The 14,125-nt window shown below is 47.2% G+C and overlaps 1 protein-coding gene across 2 annotated transcripts in view; it reads right to left on the reverse strand.

The window, feature by feature from the left end:
• Positions 1-14,125, reverse strand: part of LOC134091803 (guanine nucleotide-binding protein G(i) subunit alpha-2-like) — a 91,557-nt gene that overhangs the window by 17,934 nt on the left and 59,498 nt on the right. For both annotated transcript variants that reach the window (XM_062544473.1, XM_062544472.1), the window contains one exon: positions 5,248-5,389. In XM_062544473.1, the coding sequence (XP_062400457.1) occupies positions 5,248-5,389 (142 nt within the window). The remainder of the gene's footprint in view (positions 1-5,247; positions 5,390-14,125) is intronic.

Below are 14,125 nucleotides of genomic sequence, written 5' to 3' on the forward strand. Positions count from 1 at the left end.
TATAGGGTAAGAAACATGAGTTATGTATGTATGTGTATGTGTATGTACTGTATGTATGTAAGAATGTATGTATGTGTATGTATGTATGAATACTTTGTGTGTGCTTATTTTTTTTGTGTGTGTATGTATATGTCTGTATATGCATGTATGTGCATGAGTGTGTGTGTGTGTGTGTGTGTGTGTGTGTGTGTGTGTGTGTGTGTGTGTGTTCTTGAAAGCCAAGACTGATCTGACCATCAGGCCAGTCCTTCTGGTAGCCCTGTGGCTGCATCCCTCCCTGGACACACATGGCAGCACAGAGCCGTCCACAGGCCCCAGCTGCACTGCCAGCCCAATCAGACTCATCACACAGGGCTGAAACTGCACCTCCAGCTAGAGCCACAATGGATGACAACCCCACTATCACACCTCTGTCAGAGAGCAAAGCACACTGGACGAGCGTGGAGGGGGGGACCAGTTGGTTGGGGAGCAATGTGCTCAGAGGAAGGGAGGGCAGATGGTAGATGAAACAAAGGACTGGTGGGGAAAAAGGAATCACATATTCACCGGAGGAAAAGCAGGAGAGATGAAGAATGCAAGGGAGAGAGAGAGAGAGAGGGAGAGAGAGAGAGAGAGAGAGATGGAGAGAAGGTAAGAGGAAGAGCGAAAGGTTATATTGCGAGAGTGTTGGAGGAAGGGATGAAAGAGAGAAAGCAGGAGGAGAGAGAGGGAGAGACAGAGAGAGAGAGAGAGAGAGACAGAGAGAGAGAGAAGGGGTTGTAAGAGCTGAGTCAGTGTGCCGGGCAGAGGGAAGCTGAGGAGAGACATGAAGAGAGGAAGAGGAGTTTAGAGGATGTAGAGATCTGCAGGCTATTTCCTCTACAGAGTAAAATGGTTAGCAGAGAGAGGGCAAGGGAGGGGGAAAGGGAGAGAGAGAGAGAGAGAGAGAGAGAAAGGGCAGAAGAAGCAGGACGCAGGAAAGGGCCCGGAGCTACTAGGCCACTTCTTAAGCCCACTGGCATTGTCTGTCTGTACATATGGACACACACAGATACACACTCCCTCTAGAAAACAGCTAGCCACACACACACACACACACACAAACACACACACACACTCACACTCCATGCTGAGACGACACAGACGTCAGCGCTTGGCGCCACTCGTGTGCTCAGTGGGTCTAGAGGGCGGGCCTGGACCGGGCCGGCCGCTCATGCTCCAGTGGCTCCCTGCTCACTCGTGTCCATTAGCTCCTGCTAATCGGCCTGCTGAGAGGGGGGGGGGGGGGGGGGGGGGGGCTCCTCCACCCCAATTGATTCCACTCACTCTGCTACACCAGCTGGGTTACCCCTGCGTTCCATTTGTCCTCCCCTCTCACCCTGCTCCTCCTCTCTCTTTTGCTCCCACTCTCTCTCTCTGTTGCTCATCCTCTCTCTTTTGCTCCCTCCCTCTCTCTCTCTCTGTCTGTCTCTTTCTCTCTTCCTCTCTTTTGCTCCCACTCTCTCTCTCTGTTGCTCATCCTCTCTCTTTTGCTCCCTCCCTCTCTCTCTCTCTGTCTGTCTCTTTCTCTCTTTTGCTCCCACTCTCTCTCTCTCTCTCTGTTGTTCATCCTCTCTTTTGCTCCCTCTCTCTCTCTCTCCATGTCTGTCTGTCTCTTTCTCCCTCCCTCTCTCTGTCTATTTCTCTCATCCTCTCTTTTGCTCCCTCTCTGTCTATTGCTCATCCTCTCTTTTGCTGCCTCTCTCTCTCACTGTCTCTTTCTCTCATCCTCTATTTCGCTCTCTCTCTCTCGATCTGTCTCTTTTGCTCATCCTCTCTTTTGCTCTCTCCCTCCTGCTCTCTCTCTCTCACTCCCTCTTTCTCCTCTTTCTCCCTCCCTCTCTCTTTGAAGCCATTCCTTCAACACAGCTGCCTGGACAGCTGTTGCACTGCTTGTGCTCGGCTGTTATGGAGTGTGTGTGTGTGTGAGTGTGTGTGTGTGTGTGTGTGTGTGTGTGTGTGTGTGTGTGTGTGTGTGTGTGTGTGTGCATGTGTGTGCGTTTAAAAGCGCTTAATGGAAGACAGAGGTCTTCAGAGGCTCCCTACTCTCCATCAAGGGGTTTGACTTTAGCAGGGTTTTAGGGCTCTGGTAGGATGAGGTGGATGATTGGCAGGTGGCTAAGCGAATCAGGAGAGGCTGCCAGCTGTGGGGATAGCAGTAGAGGGGCCACAGCGGAGATGCACCTCACAGAGCTGCCTTAAGGTCACATGTCCAGCTGGTGACACCCTGCACTCGTCTTCCTCCCTTTCTTTCTCTTCTTCCGACAGCCTGCATTCCTTTCTTCTTCTTCTTCTCCTCACTCTGTAACTTTTCTCCCCCCCCTTCTGTCTCCCAATCTCTCCCGTTCTTACTCGGGGGCCAAAATGTTTGATCCATCATTGATTCAACAGGCAAAGGTCTAACCTCTTGCTTTATGTTTGTTTCGCATTCATCTTCAGTCTTCTCTTTTCAAAGATTCAATTTGCTCGTCATATCTTTCTATCCCCCTCTCTCTCTCTCTCCCTCCTCCTCTTATCCTCTGTCCTTCCTTCGCCCTCTGTGTTGGCGTGTGCCAGAGAGAGTGTAGTCCACTGGATTACCGCTCGATTGGCAAGTGCATCAGAGAGATCTTGGTCAATCTGACTGGGCCCTCTCTTCTCTCCACATTTCAAAATGTTCATCTTCGTGTGTGTGTGTGTGTGTGTGTGTGTGTGTGTCGATATACGAGTTGAGCTCTAGTAATCAGGCCTCTGGCAGGAGAGGTGAAAGAGCTGGCAGAGACTCCTGATTCGCTCAGCAACCTGCCAATCATGCGATGTGGGGATTGTAAGAGGTCACTGCTGACATGCGTCTGACCAAGCAAACACCCTGTGTGTGTGTGTGTGTGTGTGTGTGTGTGTGTGTGTGCGTGTGTGTCAGAACGATAGCAGGGTTGGCTAGCTTGAGTATGACCGCGTGTCTCAGTCTTGGAGAACTCTGCCGCTTGAGCTCCCAGCTGTGTGGCTCCTTCAGGTGTGTAGGAGTAGAGGCGGGATGAGTCGCCCCACCTCGCGCCGTCCACCCCCCCTCAGCTGACCCGGGCGGCCACAGCTCCCTCACAACATGGGCGGTGCTCAGAGGTGGGCATCCCGGTCCCAGAAAGTAAAAGTCCTGCCATATATTCTGTGCACTCAACGCAGGTGATATCACTAATTATCTGATCTACCTGGCTGCTAATTAAGATGAGCTAGTTTACTAAATGGTTGGATCAAACACTTGGCAGGGCTTTTACTTTCTGAACCCCCACTCTCAAAATTAATGTCTGACACATGTCTGCGTCCGGATAGGGACAACACAGTATAAGTATTGTTACACAGTATATGCACATTGCTTTTGTTATTTGTTACACACTATGTGTTGAAAATAGCACAACTTGTGCTGTTTTCTTAACACATCTCTGTGTCCAGATAGGGACAACACAGTTTGTGTCGTTTCCAACACATTCGTTTTAAGAGTGCCGGATGTCCGCCTCTGGCGGTGGTAGTGTTGTGGTTAAGGAGCGGGACTAGCGTGTAGTAGCCGGACAGTTGTTGGCTCAATTCCCGGGCTTCCACCGTCGTGCCCTTGAGCAAGGCACTTAACCCCGGGGACAGTGTAGTCCCTTGTAATATTAGCTGACATATGTACTGTAAGTCACTTTGGACGAAAAGTGTCTGCTAACTGCAATGTAATGTAATTAAGTAATGTAAAACATGAGCTCGTCAGCTCTCTGCAGAACAACACACTCAATGTCCACTCACTGTCCATAGACCAGCTGCCGTCTCGGCTTTACCCAAGGTCACCACACAAACTAACGGCCTGTACAGACTACACGATTTGTTGTCTTTCATGATTATCTTTTACGATTGACCATGTCAGACAAGGCCATCAGACTAGGCGACCACAAAACCACAAAATCTTGCCGCGTCTTGGTCGCAAGAGTGGGCACATTACAAGTTCATCTATCGCAGCCTTCTCGTCGCGTGTCGTCACAGTGTCAGTGTCAAATAGGAGTCGTAGGAGATTTCCCAAAAATGTGGACATGTTCACGTGAATAGTTCACATTTTGGACCGGTGGTTTGGCTCATTTTGATAATATGAACGCAAGCCCGAGAGTGATGTGGGTTCTGTTGGTCAGAACTCTTGTTGTGGTTTACTTTAGTCTGAATACTGTCCACGATCACACCCTCCGTCAGGGCTCAACGTTAACCTTTCAAAGCGGTTAAAAGTGGTTGCCAGCTCGGCAACCAGGCGTGACATTTTGTTTGCCAAAGCCAACCATATCTGGTTGCCACGCCGTAACAATTCGGTAGCCAAGGGCAACCATTAATGTCTAGCCCCTACCTCCAGCACTGTCTGCAGGCCTCACCAGCTCTCACACTTGATGTGATGTCTCCCCACCCTCCCACAGGGCACCATCGGGCCCCTGCGTCTCCACCCCTCAGTCAGAGCTCCACAGAACCCCGACATTCATTTGGGCTCTTGTTGAAAGAACCATTAGCATCCAAATGGTTATTTCCTGCTTTGTTTCCGAGAGCGTCTCTTACAACAGCGGCCCAAACAAATGACCCTGCGGCAGAGCGCTATGCATACTGATGAGGAGGAGGAGAGACTTCAGGGAGCAGGGTTATAGGCCTGGTACGGCCACGCACGCACGCATGCACGCACGCACACACACACACTTTGCTCCATCTTTCTCACTAATGGTCTGTCTTTCTATCTCCCTCTATTCCCAACAGAGTCTACCTCTATATGGAGCATCAGAGTGGCAAACTCCCGAGATACAAAAACAGCCGACACACACACACACACACACACACACACACACACACACACACAGACGCACAATATTGCTCTCCTTCCCTCCCTCCTCTTGAGTCTCTCTTTCCTCCTGCCCTCAGATGCATTTGTGGTTTCACACATGTGATGTGCTGACGGTGCGGAGAGCAGGGGAATAAATGGCTGACCTCACAACCTGTCTGCCACTCACACTCACTCACCGGCTGTCTGTCTGTCTGTTGCACAGTGGGGCTGTCTGACTGCCATCCTGCTCGTCTGTCTGTGTCTCTCTCTCTCTCTCTCTCTTAACTCTGCAGTAGACACGTGCGTGTGTGTGTGTGTGTGTGTAACATGGGTCTGCATACAGAATGACAGCGGGCGCATGTGTGTGTGTGTGTGTGTGTGTGTGTGTGTGTGTGTGTGTGTGTGTGTGTGTGTGTGTGTGTACTTACGGCTCTGGAAGCATCTTCGTAGTCGATCTTGAGGCTGCCCATGGCCTTGATGATGGCCATGATGGACTGGATGGTGTTGCTGTAGACCACAGCTCTGTACTGCTTACACTCATCCTCCGAGTAGCCATCCTCATGGATGATCCTATCAACACACACACACACACACACACACACACACACACACACACACACACACACACTTGTAAGCATGATGACCAACATGTTTCTTTTGGTTCTGTACTGTAGATACTTGATTTGTGTCTGTAGACACAAACCCAACAACATACACACATTATACTGGTTGGTTTATGAATTAAAACCGATTAAAACCGGTTTAAAAGGCAAATCCGATAACCGTGTGAATATTCCTCGCTAGACCGACACACATCGAGCATATCAAAATAACCCCCCCAGATATGGTCCATTCACATGTAAAGTGTGTGAGAGGTTTCCTCATTGCTCCTAGACAGAGGGCAGCTCAGGACTCGGGAGTGTGTAGAGGTCCGTATACTCCAGCTAATATTTACATTAGCCCAGGAGATGGGGGGAGAGGGCAGGGCGTCGTGGCCCAAACGGGAGCTTCCCAGCCTTAAATAAACAACCATCCCCGCCACTCCTGTCCACAGACAGCCTGATCTAATCACCACGGCAACTCCTGCAGAAGCACTGAGCGATGAGACAGCGGCGAGAGCGAGAGAGCGAGAGAGCGAGAGTGAGAGAGAGAGAGACACAAACACTGAAAATTGTCTCTGAAAATTATCTCTGTAATTGTTGTTATGTCTTACCTTTACATGTGCCCATTGCTTTGGAAATACAAGTTTTCATTTTGTCATGCCAATAAAGCAACTGTTGAATTTTAATTTCAATTTGAGAGAGAGAGAGTAAGAGAGAAAAAGAGAGCGAGAGAGAGATAGAAAGAAAAAACAGATAGTGTCAGTGTAGCATATTTTCTGTGAGCCTGTGAGCCTATGTGCTGTGCATGTGTAAGTGAGCTGGTGTGTGCGCAGGTGTAAGTGTGTGTGTGTGTGTGTGTGTGTGTGTGTGTGTGTGTGTGTGTGTGTGTGTGTGCGCGCGCGTGAGTGTGAGACAGAGAGAGACAGAGAGAAAAGGACAAACGGAGAGAATGAATGGAGAAGAGAGAAAGAGGGAGGCCATGGGGAAAGCAGATGGTGATTAGTAGTGTAATGCCCCCGCCCGTACTGGACCTTATTGGAATGCAGGAGGGATGGCCTGGAGTCGGGCCAACGCCGTCTCAAGAATGAGTCCAATGAGCTATTCCCTATTCCCCCTCTGCTCCCGTTTAAACACACACACACACACACACACACACACACACACCGAGAGGTAGTCTAATGTGGGCTCCCTTTCCTCTTGTTCAAAACAAGACAACAAGAACACACACACACACAGACACACACACAGACACACACATACACACAGACACACACACACAGACACACACAGAGCATACACTTTCTAAGTGTGTGTTGCCCTTGTAATGTCCTTGGAATTTTGTCTGTGTGTGTTTACGCATTTCATATTTTAATGAGTTCCTCATTATTTGTAACCGCCCCGCCACACACACACGCACACACACACTTTAGTTAAATCCAAGACAGACAGACAGACAGACAGACACACACACACACACAAACACAAGCATACTGTAGTCCACTAGAGCAGCTCTAATGATGGACTACGGAGCGGCTCCTGAGAGCGGCTGGCCCGCAGCCCAGCGGCGTGTCTTGCCCCCGGTGAAACGGTGCGTCCAGAGGGCCGGGGCGCTCGGCGTGTCTTGCCCCCGGTGAAACGGTGCGTCCAGAGGGCCGCGATGCCCGGCGTGATAGCGACTTAAAAACTCATTTTGCTGCGTAATGAGATGAGCTCGCGTCTGCTAAAACGATTACAAGTTCACTCCTGGAGGTCGGAAATTAAAGACAGAGTGCCGATGAGCTTTCTGTCCAGGGCCGCTGAGCAAGAGGGACATTCTGTCCAGTGAGAAACAGGCCAGTCACAATTGTTTGGCTCAAGTTCTCTTCTTTGCTATGATAAATAGTTCAATTGGGCAATTCTCAAAAGTGAGATTGTTGGTGATGCTAAATCAATGCTTCATCTGGATGAAAAAGAGCTACAAGGAGCTGAAACTAATTAAGTGTGCCATGACTTCCAATGACACAGTTGTTGACTTCCAAACACCCCTACAAAACACACACACACCCCCCCCACCCACACACCCCCCCACCCACACACCCACACACCCACACACACACACACACACACACACACACACACACACACACACACACACACACACACACACACACACACACACACACACACACACTCTGGGGAATGACACACCTTTACACTTATTGCAAATTGTGTGTTTATCCCACTTTTGTTTCTCTCTGTGCCTCTGGCACACGTGTGTGTGTAGAATTTGTATGTGTTGGAGAGTGACTGTGTTGTAATGAAAGGACGATTGAAACCCCTCCACTCTTGAGGGATGTACGAAGAAATAATTAAATCACCAAGCCAGTGTGTGTGTGTGTGTGTGTGTGTCTGTGTGTCTGTGTATTTCTGTATGCATGCCTGAGTGTGTTTTGTGTGATTAAATCAGCGTGTTGCGGTCTGTTCATCCGCATGTGGGGATCATCCTACACTGGGGAACAGTGGCAGATGCACCGGCTGCCACCAACATGTGTCAATAACATTCCCCTCCACACACACACACACACACACACCATTCCAAACTGACGTATGTGCCTTGCAGATGTGAATTTATGGGATTCGAACGGTCTGACGGTATTTGTACTATATGCTTACTCACGTACTGTATCTTCATGTGTGCTTTCTTTGTGTGGGTTTAAACATGCTTTCTGTCAGCCTCCATGCATGCATGTATATTTGAGTGTGTGTGTGTGCACACACATATGTGTGTGTGAGTGTGTGTGTGTGTGTGTGTGTGTGTGTGTATGTTCATGCCTCTACACGTGTGTAAGCACATGGCTACAGTAAGTACATTGCACGTGTCTGTGCAAATGTTTGTGTATGGCTATGAACTGTGTATGTACACTTGTCTAGGACGCTAACCAGCGCTGCTCATTACAGCCGCAGCCAGCCCGCATAGCAACAGACTAGGAGTGCACCGGCCGGGCCCACGCCAGACCTGGGCCAGAGCCGCTTGGGAGTTCTGTGCCGTCTGGATTATAGGGGCCGCTCAGCTGCATTCCCAGCCTTTACCCTTGTGTGGGAGGCTGCACGGGTTCAAGGACAGGTAGGCAGGGAATTAGAGGCAGCTGGAAGCTTCCAGAACTGCGGGATTTCCGTTCCTGCTTCCACACCACACAGCAGCAGCAGCTTGTTGCGCTCGGGCGGGACGAGGGAAATCAACATCATTTGTGTGTGTCTGTGTGTGTCTGTGTGTGTGTGTGTGTGTGTGTGTGTGTCTGTGTGTGTGTGTATGTGTGTGTGTGTGTGTGTGTGTGTGTGTGTGTGTGTGTGTGTGTGTGTGTGTGCGCTCGGTATGTGTTTACACTCCCCCTGCTGGGACGCCGTGGTGGATATAGTTTGGTGTGGCGCAACATGGAATTAATCTGATGCGTGCTGAGTGATGCACACACTCGTGCAGATCGACACAAACACACACCCTGCTGTGACCACTGATCACAAAGACAAACACAGGCATCATTGAGTGACTAACAGGGCAAGAATTACAATATTTCCAAAACAGAGAGAGAGACTATGTGTGTGTGTGTGTGTGTGTGTGTGTGTGTGTGTGTGTGTGTGTGTTGATCTGTCCAACAACACCTTAATCTCAGTTAGGGTGTTGAGCGCGGTCCTTGATTAACAGAAAAACTTTGCGTCTCTACGTGACACAATAGAGAGAAGCTAGACTCCCTTGAGAGGTCTGAGATGTCTCCGTGTCTAATTCTCTAATACGATTCTAATTGGTTGGCCAGACGAGAGAAAAGGGGGAATGTGTTTACTAGAGAGGGTGCTGGCTCCTGCTGGCTCCTGTTGGCCTCTCAGACACTGACCGAGCCCTTCCAGCACAGATGGGAAAGAGTCTATGAGAAGTCTGTGTGTGTGTGTGTGTGTGTGTGTGTGTGAGAGTGTGTGTGCGTCTGTCTGCGTCTGTGTGTGTGTCTGTGTGTGTGTCTGTCTGTGAGTGTGTGTGTATCTGTGTGCGTCTGTGTGTATCAGTGTGTGTGTGTGTGTATGTGTGTGTGTGTGTGTGTGTGTGTGTGTGTGTGTGCGTGTGTGCGCGTGTGTGTGTGTGTGTGTGTGTATGTATATGTGTGTCTGTGTGTGTGTGTGTGTTGATGTCTGTCTGGCTTCTCAAGCTACGCTGAACATGTTGTAGTTCTGTGAGTGGATATGAGCATGTCGTTGAGTAAGGTCTGCTTCCCTGTGTGTACAGTACATGATTATAATGCATCTGTACATGTGAGTGAATGAGACCAGGAGTGTGAAAAGAGAATATATGGACGAAAGACAGGTAGAAATTAGTGTGTGTGTGTGTGTGTGTGTGTGTGTGTGTGTGTATGTACAGATGGTACGGGTTGAGAATGCTCCTTTCTTTCCCGCACATCGGGACTCCCGAAGCATCGGGACTTTAATTAAAACTGCAACCGCAAGGGGGCAACATAAGACCGCCTTAATAAAAGGAAGGTTCGGCTCATACCGGAAAACACGGAAAAACCCGAAGACACCGCGCTGGTGACAAGCGGAGAAAAGAGACATCACGCTCGGCATGTCAGATTGCAGTTTCAGAGTTTTCGAATGTTTTACAGCGTACCTCACAGCTGGCTCTCTCACTCGACGAAGCCTATAACTCAGTCAGTCCAGCAGAGATGCCAGAGCAACGTTTTGGTCAATGGAGAGGGAGAGAAATGCTCCGCATATCCGTCTCATTTAATCCGTCTCATTTAATCATTAAAATGAAGGTGATGACTGGCGAAATTATAATCAAACGACGTTTCAATAAACCATTGTTGAAATTAATGAAAATGGTTTTAGAAGCCTTCAATTCAACCTGAAAGACTCGATATAGGCAACCTTAGATTAATTCATTAATTCATTACGGTTACAAGACCGCATTTCCGTGAATAGGCTATTATTGTCAAGGCGAAGACGAAAGAGATGGACAAGATGGACATTTAGGCTACATTTATGTTAGGAATACTTAGAAATGTGTAGGCCTATAGGCTATTTTAAAACGGAGGCATGTTCATTTTAACCGGCGACGCTGGGTAGCTTACCCAGCACTTTATCACAGATTTTGTCCCCACCACTTTTGACAACTGAAAATAAAACGTATTTAACAGAAATATCTTTAATAGGCCTACATGCCTATCATGTCACTTTACTTATAACCGTAGGCTACATGATTGGAGAAGATCGCGCATTTTGTAACATTATAACAATGGATGGTCAGATATGCGATAGGGCAGTGAGGGTGATTCATTGTAACCATCGACTAGTAGGCCTAGCTCCGCAAAAGAAGTTTCTAGCAACTTAGAATAGGCTATATGGATCTCGTTATGCATGTTCATGTTGATTCAGAGATAGACATAGACTACCGTGGGCTACTGTGCGTCAATATAACAGCATTTTATCATGTGGTGAATTAATGACTAACGTCAGTTTAACATGTCAGAACTTTTGATCGGCGTGTCAAGTGCATGCCGCGAATAGGCTAAATGAACTCGACTGACTGAATCCTTTATATTTATTGGCTAAGTGCGAAGAAATTGACCCTCGAACTGTGGCGTAAATGGTTGAGGCATCTTAATCATACGTCAGCGACCGGGGTTCAAAACTTACTCTACGAACCTCCGGAACCCATTAAGACAAGAGGCATTATTTTATTAAAAAGTTTTGCGATTTTTTTATGATTGCGATGTCTGCTGAAAAGAAAAGTTAATATGTGAATTCGTGGTTCAGCGCACACACACACACACACACACACACACACACACACACACACACACACACACACACACACACACACACACACACACACACACACACACACACACACACATTTTTACATTTACATAATAGGGCTCGGGCACACGCCTTGCATTCTAGGAATATCGCCGCCATTTGGTAGCGCACTGTCAACGTAATATCCATTCATTCAGATGCACAAGACAAGAAGCAGAAATAGTAGCGATTTATTCTTTTCCTCTTGCGATCGTGGGTTGCACTGTTACACCCCACTACACAGCAACATACTACCAAGAAGGCAAAAACTAAGTAACAGGAACACACTAAAAGGCGGGAGTAAATCCATAGTAATCCATAGTAAACTAAGGAGTGAAGCTGCCAATGTGGCTGTGCCCGCGAAGTTTTGATGTCATGATCCCGAGCCCTAGTGTCAGGAAGTGTCTGTCGAGAGAGAGGGGGGAGGGAGGCAATCGTCCAATGCCGCATACAGGTAGGCTATAATGTCTAGTGAACTGGTTAGACAAGTGTGGGGGAGGGGGAATGATCGCACAAGACAATTGCTCTTCATGAAATGGGTAGTCTCACAGACGTTTGTCGATGTTTAAACGTAGCCTTCACTTGCGAAATCGGACGTGGCACATAGAATTATTAGGCTACTGGATTTAATATAGCATAGAATTTGTTCATCCTATATTAGCCTATATTAAAATGTAATGTGCTGCGGGGAAGCATTGGGGAAGTCAGTTTAAGTTGTCCTGTAACAATTTGCCTCTTATTATAAGACTATGCAGCCACTACGCACATAATAGTCTAGGTTACGGGCGGATGCGAGCAATCCCATGCAAAAGAAGGCCTTAAGTTAACGGACTGAAGGCCTGTTTACATGTCAAACATGCATTAAATCTAAGAAACGAAAAACACAAATATCATGTATTGTGTCGTAAACAGTTAATGACTTCGTGGCCACTATGCGCAACTGCATCGCGCAGTGAGCTGAAGGATAGGAGGACCGACACTTATTAACACAAAGCTTTGTAAAGCACTAACAACCACCCCTCAAAGTTCATTGTCCATAAGTCCAAACAATAAGTATAAAAATCCGACAATCCAAAACGATAACGAGATCTCCCAGAAACGAAAAACAAGTTTGTTGAGTAGCCTAGTCCTTCCAACAATCTCAGCTTTTGCGTTTGTTAGATAAAAAGCATTCTGTCCTGCTGTATTCCAATGAGAAAAAATCATCCACAAGGTAGGCTAAGGGTCACGGTAATGCAGCATGCAGGAATCTATATAGGCCTACGCACAAAACGAATGAATGGATTATATCGGCCAAAACGAATGAATGGGTTGGGAGAGTCGTCTGGCTGTGTCAGCAGACTGCAGTCGGTCTCGAGGGGTTAAATAGCGCACGTACTTGAATTTTAATCTGAAGAAGACCAAATCAAATCAAAAAAGAAGGATTTCAAGTGTGCGAACCTTTTTCCATTTTTTTTATGATTTAGCCTACTCTTGTTCTGCACCTTGACCGGGGATGTGCACAAACTTTTTTACTACACTTGAATTTTAAACCAACTCTTCTCTAGCCTATATCCTATAGCCATACTTTAATAATCAGATGTTATGCTCATTTTTGTAGGCTACACCTCACCGGCAAGCACGCACGCAAATGCTGCTTTTGCACATCTGCTTTTGCACAAATCAATATTGGCCAGGCTATATAGAATAGGCTTTTAGGACTGTATTTTGCCTTCGTGCAACTTTAGTTGTGCTCAATCTAAATTATTGTCAGTAAGGATAGGTCATATTACCAAATGGCGAACCTCGAAAATTATTTAGGATATAGAGCCGTGTCCATTACGCATGCAGTTATTTTTTAGGCTATTGTTTTATTTGAGTGTTTTTGTCTACCATGGCAAACATAGTTGAAACGTTCGCTCTAAACTTAAGTATTTCCAATCGGCTTTCACAAAACCGATGAGGTCCAGATCTCAGTGGCCTCATAGCTGCCTGCAGCCATGCATAGTAAGCCTAATGATAGCCTAATAGTTATGACATTAATAGCCTATTAATGACCTCATGTCGGAATGGCACGTTGTTTGAAAAAAAAAAAGTTAAATAGGCCTAGGCCTACCGCCGAGTGGGGATATGTCGGAATGAACAGCGGATACCAGCTGGGTTGTAAAACATTACTGTATTCGTTGATCTTATCGATGCAGTCCTTGCGGCCACTTCTCCCCATCGTAGGAAACTTTCTGTGCTTGCTTGCCCTTCGATCCATCCCAGTTGGTGGTTTTGCACCTGTCCCTGAGTTATAGTCTATATGAGTAAGCGCTTATATGCTCTAACCGCATAATAAAAGAAGCACCTGCAGCAGTGCTTATGGCAAGGCTATTAACACCTGTCACTGAGCTATGGACAAGCAGTTATGCTCGAAAATTATCATAATAACAGACACACCTAATTGTATGTCTGTATGTTTAAACACATCAAATTAGGAAGCATTTCCGCCGCAACGTTTGCTTTCTTTTTCTGTCGGTCCGCGGTTGCTTGGTCAATTGCGCAGCAAATTATCAGATCACCGGACCTAATTTCACCCCATGTCTCGCGGACCAGCAGCAGTCTCCACGTTTCGCGGCCCATAGTTTGAGAAACGCTGCATTAAAGTGTCATTAGGTTGTAGGCTATATGTTTAGTGATTTCTTTGTGTGTTTTTCATTGTAGTGTGTGTGCATTGAGTAGTTCCTTAAAATACGGAACAAAGAGCGTCCCGTAGCCTATCTGTTCAATACGGAAGAAGACTAACTATTACTTATATATTTCTTATAACGAAACGCGAAGAAAAAATACGAGGACTGACCATCTCGTTTCTCCGCGTTTCCCCCAATACCATGGCGACAAAGAGAAATAAATATGATTTGACATT

Source organism: Sardina pilchardus, chromosome 9, assembly GCF_963854185.1.
Source record: "Sardina pilchardus chromosome 9, fSarPil1.1, whole genome shotgun sequence".
Taxonomy (NCBI): domain Eukaryota; kingdom Metazoa; phylum Chordata; class Actinopteri; order Clupeiformes; family Clupeidae; genus Sardina; species Sardina pilchardus.